This window comes from Scylla paramamosain, chromosome 5 (assembly GCF_035594125.1).
Source record: "Scylla paramamosain isolate STU-SP2022 chromosome 5, ASM3559412v1, whole genome shotgun sequence".
NCBI lineage: Eukaryota > Metazoa > Arthropoda > Malacostraca > Decapoda > Portunidae > Scylla > Scylla paramamosain.
In genome coordinates this window covers 32,666,727-32,677,555 of record NC_087155.1, presented here as the reverse complement: position 1 = coordinate 32,677,555, position 10,829 = coordinate 32,666,727, and the positions used below count along the sequence as shown (strand labels likewise).

Genomic DNA, 10,829 nt, shown 5'->3' with positions numbered 1-10,829 from the left:
ATCTCTCTCTCTCTCTCTCTCTCTCTCTCTCTCTCTCTCTCTCTCTCTCTCTCTCTCTCTCTCTCTCTCTCTCTCTCTCTCTCTCTCTCTACACACACACACACACACACACACACACACACACACACACACACACACACACACACACACACACACAGTTAGAGACAAGACAGCCCTGACCTGCAGCGTCCTGAAGGCGGAGGAGGCGGTGGAGCACCATGACTCCAGGGCAGTGTTATGGGCCTTCACCGTCTCCTTGTGCTGGCTTTCCGCCTCCCGCAGAGCCTCCGCCGCACGCTCTTCCGCCTGGCTCGCCTGAAAATAACCCTATTGTTGTTGCTATTTTTCATAAGCAAAGCCCCCAGTATCTTATTTCTATGGCTTGAACTTTCCCATCGCTTACAGGGATCAATGCGTCAACATTTGAAGCAGACATGATAAGTTTACTTTAGACAGTATTATAGTAGTGTTAATATTGCTAGTGCTGAAATTAGTACCGCTACTAAAAAGTATAATTTGATTGCCGCTGAAAATATTACAACGAAAGGTCATATTCTTAGGGTAACAGACAAGAAAGTGTAGCATCACTTAAAGAAGAACTACAAGAAAGGAGGAAACGGAAAAGAATAAGGTGGATGATGAGCAACGGAAAAAAAAATGTAAACATAGACAAGGGAGAACGTAAGCACCAATAAAAAAAATCGGGAATTGAAAAGAGAGAAAGAAAATGAAAATAAAAGATGCAGGTTCTTGACTCGTATTACTATCTTCGATTCATCGCCATATCACGTTCATCTGTTTGCGCCTTCACTTTATCCCTGTCTTAATCCTTAACCTTCACATCTCTCACTTCCTACACTCACCTTATTCCTCATCATTCGTCCTCATATCGTTTAATTCCTACACTCACTTTGTCCCTGTCCTAATCCTTCACCTTCATATTCTTTTATTCCTTCACTCACCTTATCCCACTTTTTCTCTCTCTTTTTCCTTATTTTTGTATCCCTTACACCTTTTGTTCTTACACGCACCTTATCCCTCTCCTTATCCTTCACCTTCACACCCCTCACTTCCTACACTCATCTTATTCCTGTTTTTATCCTTCACATACCTCGGTTCCCAGACTCACCTTTTCCCTGTCCCGATCCTTCACCTTGGCGTCGGGTCGGCAGTCCAGGTTCAAGCGGTGGGTCTCTGCGTCCACCAGGTCCCTCATCTTGTGCTGTGGCGGGGAGACAGGCGGCGTTAAGAAACACAGGTCAGTATTCAGAAACGCTTTGCTCTTTCACCACGACAATTTGCAAAGGTCACAAAGATGATTAGCCGGATTCTTAAGAGTGTTTCTTCCTGTTACAAATGTAGAAATTTTGCTGATGTTCTCACTAGAACCATAAAACATTCTTATCATATCATAATTTCTTATCATAATAATAATAATAATAATAATAATAATAATAATAATAATAATACATACATACATACATACATACATACATACTACTACTACTACTACTACTACTACTACTACTACTATTACTACTACTACTACTACTAATAATAATAATAATAATAATAAGAAGAAGAAGAAGAAGAAGAGGAGGAGGAGGAGGAGGGTCAATAACAGTAATACCTGGGCATTCCTCCGGGCATGCTGAACGCGCCGCACTCCTTCCTTCACTTGTTGCTGGCGCTTTCTGCAAGACAGAACACTGCACAGATAATGCATCTCAAAGCTGCAAGACCACAACAAATAAACCGCTATCACGCCATGAATATATCCAGTCCCAATGAAAAAATATAATAAAAGTATGAAAATAATTAAAAGTATGAAAATGAGGAAAGAATAAGAAAGGTATACATATAAGCGTAATAATTATATAAAAAGAAGTATAGGAATAAGTATTAAGTATAAGAAAATATAGTGTATAAGTACAAGAAAAGCACAAATATACCGAATGTATGAAGAAAGAATTAAGTATATGGAAAGTATATGTGTAAAGAAATTAAAACGAAAGATATAAGAAAATTACAAATATAAGTAAGAAATAAGTGTAAGTACGTTTTAAAAAATATAAACTTACGAAAGAAGATGAATGTATGGAAATTATAAATGTAATGAAACTATAAGAGTGTAATAATAAGCATAAGAAATTATTAAATATAAGTATAATGGAAGTATCAGTAGAGCACTCACTTGATATCTTCCGTGGCACGCCGGCGGGAGAGTCTGGCGTCCGTCAGGTGGTTGGACAGCTGGTTGGCCTGCGAGGTAACTGCCGCCGCTGCATCCGTGGCGTCTTGCCCTAATGCTTCCACGCCATCTCGCGCCGTTACCAGGGAGTTCCTCAGTTCCCTGGGAGAGACTCAGGGTCAGGGTAAGATGTGTTTGTAGCGACGATGGTGTACTTGAGTGTCAGGAAATTACACGTTCTTCTTGTTTTATTATATAATGAAGTAGATGTTTATAAGTTATTTACTCATATAGCAATCTTATTATGTTCTCTAAAGTTCACCGTGTGTTAGGAAATATGGGAATGTGTAGAGGAGAGCATAACAATAATGCAACGACTCACTCATCCGTTCATTCACTCGCTCTCATTCACACTCACTCATTCAGTCTCCATTCTTTAACTCTTTCACATCTTCAGTTACTCTTCTGTCTTACTCCAGTCTCTCCATAATCCTTTCTCCTTCAAACCGTCTCTTACTCTCTTTTCTTCTCTATTCTTGAACTTCTTTGCACCTTCAGTTACTCTTTCCGTCACATTCCCTCATTCCAATCTTTCCTTAGAGTTACAAGCATGTCTCCTTAAAACCCTCTTTCCTTCCTTCTTTTCTCCCTTGCTCCCTTTCTTCCTCTTTCATCTCCTGATTTCAGAAGCGCCAAGTGACTCCGTTGTTGTGGTGTCGTTAATCAGTCTATCAAATAATAATCAATCATTCAATCAATCAATCAATCAATCAAGCAGTCACTCACTCAATCACGCACTCAATCAGTCAATCAATCAGGCAGTCACTCACTCGCTCAGCCAATCAGCCTCCCTCCCTCACCCATGTTCCAGCTCCGGCAGTGTCGAGCTCCTAGCCACACGGACCAGCGTCTTCCCAAACGTGTCCAGCGCCGCGGCCCTGCAACACACATTAGCAGGTAAAGCTCGCGAATTCACGCCTGTCCGACTCTTCATTTCATACACGTTAACTTGTGATTTTATTCTTTTCTTTTTGTCTCAATAATTTTGTTGCTGCTGTTGTTGTCATCTTTCTTATTTTTATAACTTTTTGTCTTATATGTACGCTTAGGAAACTACCAAATCAAGACACACTACTACTACTACTACTACTACTACTACTACTAAATTATACCATTAGTACATTTAAAACATATTATCAACAAATTAAGTTTCTAATTAAGTCGATGTTATGATCAGTTCTTCTTGTCTACGAAAGACTGATGAGCGTTGTCTTGGATCTTCACGACTCTCTCTATGTGTGAAGTCTATAACGTGAATCCCTTGCCTTCTTGGCGGACGTGTATCAGTAATTTGTGACGGATTACATATTTAATAATGAATAACTTAATGTATGCGATCAAAGAGAACAATGTAAAATCTATGAATAAATCAATCAAATATCTTTTTTATGTAAATAAATCAATAATAAAAATAAAAATTAATACTGACCATGACAAAAAATAAGTAAACACGAAATACCGAATGAGCCATAAGTATATCATGAGAAGAAAAAAAAATCCTTGAGATAAAAAGTGCTACTCTATCAGACGCGGGTCAAAAAGTATTATTGTAATGAATCTTTTGAGGGAAAGACATTAGATATATTATGTTAATGTTAGTGAAGTAATTTTTATGCTCTCACATCCGTTGACTTACTGTAGTGGACACACTGATTTAGAAGTGTTATTGAAGTACGCTTGTTGAGTTAGGCATTAGTGGAGTAGATACAGTGAGTTAAAAGAGTTAGCTTATCAGACCTTTGAGTGAGAAGTGCTGCTGAGGTAAACCATATGAGTTAAGAGGTGTTACTGGAGTACCTACATTAAGATAAAGGTGTTCCTGAAGTTAAAGTTATTGTAGTAGACCAGTAGAATTAGAAGTGTTACTGAAATACGTTAATTGATTCAAAACGTATTAATGAGGTAGATCCAATGAGTAGAAAGCATTACTCCACCAGGCAGCACACAGAGGGAGGGGTTTACAAGACTCACGAGCTACACTGACACTTGTTTCATGAAGTCAACACAGGTGGAGGTGACCTTGGCCGTCTCCTTCGTTCTCTGACTCACAACCTCCCAACCACCGAAGTCTCCCACCTCCACATTCTGGCGGAGAGACAACGCATGGATGAATGTGGGAGCGTGTAAGATGAAAAAGTAAGTAAACACACTAACAATTAAGTGCACTGAAACAGATAAATGACCAAACATTTTTTTACCTACAAGTCGTAGTTTAGGTAATCTAAAGGTCCCAGGTCTTGCTAAAAATCTACGTAAAAAAAAAAAAAAAAAAAAAGACAAGAATTCAGAGTGAGTGCGTCATAAAAGTGTCGTGTAGTCAAGTGACGCTGAGATTTACGAGATGAGCAACAAACCACAACGCATGTTCTGAAATAACAGCGTATGGCACTACAGTATTCATTTTGTGATATTTTCAATGAATACTAAGAAAAAAAAAAAAAAGGAAAAAAGCTTCTCCATAAAACTTGTCGCTTATTAATAAAGTGAATAAAGTCCCAAGGTTTCAGAATTGCAATGTGCTGCGGTGCCCGAGATGTTTCCTGCTGAATTTACCGTCTTCTGTTGTGTTTGTTCGAGAAGAAATGTGAACACCTCAGCAGAAAATGCTTGATGTGTGTGTGTGTGTGTGTGTGTGTGTGTGTGTGTGTGTGTGTGTGTGTGTGTGTGTGTGCATTTATAATGCATAACGATAACTATTCGTATACTTTTGTTTGAAAAAAATAGCCATACAATTCTGTCACTTCACTGTCAAGATATTAATGACTGAAAGGAATGTTTAATATTACATGACTGACCCAAAACTCTTCGGCAAAATCTCCGATGGATCCCATGATGAAGGAGGAGGGGCGCGTGGACACCATTGGTGGGGAAGCTTGGCGGGGATCCTGTAGACACGACCCGGCTCACTCCTGTGCTTGGAACCTGAACAAAATGACAACATTGGTGATTCATTAAGTTTACTTGACAAAACATGTACTTGACACGTTGTTGACGTTAAAATAGCAACAACAACAACAACAACAACAACAACAACAACAACAACAACAACAACAACAATAATAATAATAATAATAATAATAATAATAATAACAATAATAATCAGCAAGGGGAGAAGAAAAGATGATGATGATGATGGTGATGATGATGATGATGATAACGACGATGACGCTTATAACGATAAAAAAAAAAAATCAGGCCAAAATAATCACTGTTCACCACTGCCCATCACCTCCATCACTATCCATCACTCTCTTCACCGCACACAATCAGTGTTGCACCACCACTCACTGCACCCATTACCGCCGTGACAGGCGTAGTGTGTCACCGCCCCTCACCGCTCGCCCCTCAAAGACTGACACCCACGGATTAACGAGGCACTGTCAGAGCACAGCTTAATGTTGTCTATATAGTGCACCTGTTGGCGAAACTATGAGTCATATGGTAGCAGTAGCAGTAGTAGTAGTAGTAGTAGTAGTGGTGGTGGTGGTGGTGGTGGTGGTGATGGTAGAAAGAAGAGGACGAGGACGAGAGCGAAAACGACGAAGAGAAAAGAAGAGAAGAAGAGAAAATATGAAGTAATAGTAACTAAGAAACGATAATAATAGTAACAGTACATACATATATCTTCATCCATCACAAAGTACTACACTAAACAAGAGTAGACGCCGTAGCGAAGTGATGCAGAAGATGGAAGCTAACACTCGAAGAAAACGAGGGACAAGAATGTTCACCAGAAGTAAAATTAAGCTGATTTATGTTAAGAGCCTCGAGGCGTCTTGCGTGGGGCGGGGCTGGGCCAGTGAAGCGGAGTATGCAGAGAGGGGCGGGGCGGGGCGCTGCGGGACGGGGCGGGGCGGAGGGGCGGGACGGGAGAGCGGGCTTGTTTGGGAATAGCAGCTCACGACCTTCGAGTTAATAATAATAATAAGAAGCGAGACGATAGCAATTAGAGCTCGGCTACGTGCGTACATCTGCTTGTGTCTTTCCTTGCTGCTGGTGGAGGGTTGTCTCCTCGTGCTTGTGTGTCTGGGGAGTTCGTGAGGCTGGGGAATGCTGTTGGTTTTCAGTTGGTTTTCAGTTCCGGTATCAATCTCCTCGTGTTTCCTCGTGTTGTGTTTCTGGGGACGTGCGAAACTGAGGAATGTTGTTGGTTTTCTGTTGGTTTTCAGTTCCGGTATCCATCACTGAACCTTGAACACCCCGGGAGAGGCACAGAAGACGTGAACAGGATGAGGATGGACAATCAATAAGAAATACTTGTTTGCTGGCCACCACGAGTACTGGAATACTGTGTTTCTTGTTGTTCACTTGTTTATTTTTTTGTTCCTCTCTCTCTCTCTCTCTCTCTCTCTCTCTCTCTCTCTCTCTCTCTCTCTCTCTCTCTCTCTCTCTCTCTCTCTCTCTCGCGTGTTCATGTCCATCACGCGACAAAAAAGCGAGGCGGTCGGAGGGTTCGTCTGGCAGCGGCAGTACTCGAGGCTATTACGAGCGGCCTTCAAAAACCCCAAGTAAGGACCGTAACCGCAGACAAGCCGGATATAATAGACGTCGAGAAAAAAATACTAGGTTATAGATAGACAAATAAATAAATGGACAGACAGATAGATAGATAGATAGATAGATAGATAGATAGATAGACAGTGTTGTAGTATAGGTGAGTTAAGCAGAGGATATTAGTTTGTGACAATGAAAGCAGCCGCTGTTTTCACTCATGACTAAACACTAAAGGACGACGCACTGGGAAGGGAAGGGTGTGTCTAATACTGTCCATTGCCGCGGCACAAGTGAATTCGGCCTGAGAAAAGATCGAGAGTTTCCTTCCTAGTGAGCTGAGCATCAAGAGTTACGTTACTGACAAAAATAATACAGAAATAAAGTTACTTCCTACACACTCACACACACACACACACACACAAAAAAAAAAAAAAAAAAAGAGGGAAGAACCGAACAAACAAGCAAACTGAACGTCACACAAACAAACAAACAAACAAACACAACCTCGGAAATCAGCCAAAATAACGAAACTCACCAGCAGAACAGCAGACAAACACCAGACAATCATGAATCAGTACTAAACACAACCCGCTCCTCACTGCTCCTAACTACCCCTGTCACCTCCACTACATGTGCCAACACCAACAACCACATCAACAGTAACACCAGCAAGAGGAGGTGGAGAGCGTGGCATTACCAGCGAAAGAGAGGTGGCGTGGGCGCCGCGGGAGTGGTGGCACCAGTGTTTCGAGGGTGACTGCCGCCACCACCATCGCGGCACTCTATGACAGGGAGGGGAGGACCCTTCTCTTGGCACCCTTCCGATGTCTACCGCTCCCGTGAGTCCCCTCCCCTCTTCTCCGGGCACCACTCGCCCTTCACAGCGGCGGGAACACACGGGGAAGTAGCAGCCGTGTGTTGTGCCGCACCTGCACTTCACACGCCCAATGGAGGCCTTGGCGGTATTGTTGTTACTCACTGCCAGCCTCTTACGCCCGCACGTTTTTCTTCATATTTCTTTTTTTTTTTTTTCTTTCTTTTTTCTTAACTTAAAACCCACGTGCTCCTCCACGCTTCTTGACTGAGATACTGGTGGTCGGCCATAGTCCGTGTCAGTGCAGTGTGCATTTTGTCCTGCTTTTCACGCTTACATCTGATAATTAAGAATAAAACGACCGTCTTTACTCCTTAAACTATGCCTTGTCGAAGAATTAAGTGATATGGAAGTGTTTTAGTCTAGCCATGACGCGATCTCTAAGGAAATATTTGACAAGTTCATCAGTAGATCATCGTCAGTCACAATCTATACACTTTGCATGCTCGTGATAGCACCTCAGAGGACAATCGCCGTGACTCACACATGGGGATGGATAGGCTGGCTGTCGGTTAATGGCGTTCCTGCCTCGCCACTGTCATATTCTCAGGAAAAATCACCATCTGGAGGGAATTTCTCAAGGGATTTCTCAGGGTATTGGAATTAAGGTGCGGCCGTGTCCACTTGAGCACTGTCATTCTCTCCGTCATGTATCTTCATTGTCCTGAAGACTCTTAACACGTGCAAGTTAAGCATTGTTGAGAACATGTCTTTCCTCGGTGTTTGCTGAGTGAGGCGCGAACCTCAGCCTGGTAAATGACAGACCAGCGAGCTAACAATTTATTTATTCTTTTTAATGTGTGTTTCACTTAATCTTTGAATGTTCTAACCATACAGTTCTACCTTATTCTCTCTCTCTCTCTCTCTCTCTCTCTCTCTCTCTCTCTCTCTCTCTCTCTCTCTCTCTCTCTCTCTCTCTCTCTCTCTCATACCACTATGCAGCCTGTTCAACACAATATGTATTTACACACACACACACACACATACACACACCAGTGCTAGGCCATCACGGGAGTCATGAAACCACACTTGAAATCCCTGGAGACTTACACGAGACAAGACCTTACTTAATGCGGACGAAATAAGTCGCTGACAAGTTTAAGAATGCGGTCCCTAATAATATTCTTTCTCTTTCTTTATTATTATTATTTTCTTTTCTTTTCTTTTTTTTTTTCGTTCTTATCAACACCAACTTTTCCTAGTGTTCCTCTCCCTCACTTGACTCAGCCTTGTGGTCGTAAAGGTTGACAATGCGCCCACAACAGCTGATACTTGTTCCATTCTTCTAGTTTTCTTTCATCAGTGGAGTGTGTTGCCGTGAGAGATGTGAGTAGCACCGCCAGAAATTTCATAAACATAGGATATTTCTTTTTAGTCTTAAGAATGTAAAGACGTGGAAGATATACGATATGAGAGCTAGACAAGAGAGAGAGAGAGAGAGAGAGAGAGAGAGAGAGAGAGAGAGAGAGAGAGAGAGAGAGAGAGAGAGAGATAATGGTGGTGCTGGTGGTGATGATGATGATGATGATGATGATGATAATGATAGTAGTAGTAGTAGTAGTAGTAGTAGTAGTAGTAGTAGTAGTAGTAGTAGTAGTAGTAGTAGTAGTAGTAGAAGAAAAAAGTAGAAGAAGAAGAAGAAGAAAAAAGAAGAAGAAGAAGAAGAAGAAGAAGAAGAAGAAGAAGAAGAAGAAGAAAAAAAAAAAAAAAGAAGAAGAAAGGAAAAGTAGGAAAGAAAGAAACGAAGAAGAAGAAGAAGAAGAAGAAGAAGAAAGGAAAAGTAGGAAAGAAAGAAACGTAGAAGAAGAAGAAGAGAAGAAGAAGAAGAAGAAGAAGAAGAAGAAGAAGAAGAAGAAAGGAAAAGTAGGAAAGAAAGAAACGAAGAAGAAGAAGAAGAAGAAGAAGAAGAAGAAGAAGAAGAAGAAGAAGAAGAACCTAGCTATCAATATACCCCGTCTGACATCCTATACAGGGTGAGAAGGCGTACCCGAAACAGGGGTCCACGCAAGGGTTTGTGGGGACTGAATCGCCACTCGTCCTTTCCTCTCCGCGTCTCTTTCATCGCAGTGGAGACTCCCACTCCCTTCGCCGCGACGCCTTTACGACACCCTAGGAATTCCGAGACACTCACCGCACGCCCTGAGTCTGAATGTTGGCTATGGTTTACCTACTACTACTATTACTACTACTACTACTACTATTACTGCACTACTCTCGCTCCGCTCCTTTCAGTCACCTTTACGATGCGCAGAGTATATGGCAGCAGTGTTCATCCAACCCGGTCGTCTCACCGTACTAGAGGAGGAATGATAGTTATGGTAATAATAATAATAATAATAATAATAATAATAATAATAATAATAATAATAATAATAATAATAATAACAATAATAATAAGTGATAATGGTAATATAGCAATTAATATCATAATTATTTTACATAATGTGAATAAGAAAAAAGTATATATATATATATATATATATATATATATATATATATATATATATATATATATATATATATATATATATATATATATATATATATATATATATATATATATATATATATATATATATATATATATATATATATATATATATATATATATATAATTTTACCACTGTTATTAACCTACTTCTAAGAGTTTCGCAAGCTGCGATCACCAGCACATTGCCACACGCTTACTGACGATGCGGAAGCTACTGAGCTCATAATGCCGCTCCACCTCTGACCCTCCCCCACCCCATCACCCCATCAGCCCCCTCTCGAGAACCGTATAGTTCCCCCTTGATTCACACCACTGCCTCCCCTCCAGCGGTGCAACAGTCAGCTGGCAGGTAACCCGTGTCTGCCATAGTCACATGCAACACCTCATCATGACAAAAGTTTACTCGTTCCCGCTAGTGGCCCACGTGAGTCGACGGCGCAGGTTTGCCAGGTCGGCGGCTAACACAGAATTGTATATGTGAGAGCAGCAGGTGTATATATATATATATATATATATATATATATATATATATATATATATATATATATATATATATATATATATATATATATATATATATATATATATATATATATATATATATATATATATATATCCCACGCCAGCAGTCTATATCTCACTCCTTGCCTTACCTCAGGGGAGCTGATGCCTGACCACGCAAGTGAAAATGCATGTTTATAAATTTATACAGAGAGAGA

General features: G+C 40.7%; 1 protein-coding gene across 3 annotated transcripts in view; it reads right to left on the bottom strand.

Annotated features, from left to right (window-relative positions):
• Window positions 1–10,324, bottom strand: part of LOC135100851 (proline-serine-threonine phosphatase-interacting protein 2-like) — a 13,598-nt gene extending 3,274 nt beyond the window's left edge. The window contains exons 1-9 of one of the 3 annotated variants that reach the window (XM_064004334.1): window positions 10,258–10,324; window positions 9,856–9,914; window positions 5,047–5,173; window positions 4,236–4,336; window positions 3,052–3,129; window positions 2,195–2,353; window positions 1,631–1,709; window positions 1,130–1,222; window positions 181–315 (exon numbers count right to left, since the gene is read on the bottom strand). In XM_064004334.1, coding sequence (XP_063860404.1) covers window positions 181–315; window positions 1,130–1,222; window positions 1,631–1,709; window positions 2,195–2,353; window positions 3,052–3,129; window positions 4,236–4,336; window positions 5,047–5,112 — 711 coding nt within the window. In that variant the 5' untranslated portion in view covers window positions 5,113–5,173; window positions 9,856–9,914; window positions 10,258–10,324. Of the gene's footprint in view, window positions 1–180; window positions 316–1,129; window positions 1,223–1,630; window positions 1,710–2,194; window positions 2,354–3,051; window positions 3,130–4,235; window positions 4,337–5,046; window positions 5,174–7,442; window positions 7,584–9,855; window positions 9,915–10,257 lie in introns of those variants that run through there. The other 2 variants (XM_064004333.1, XM_064004335.1) reach the window with 2 other exon arrangements.
• Between the last annotated feature and the right edge of the window lie 505 nt (window positions 10,325–10,829).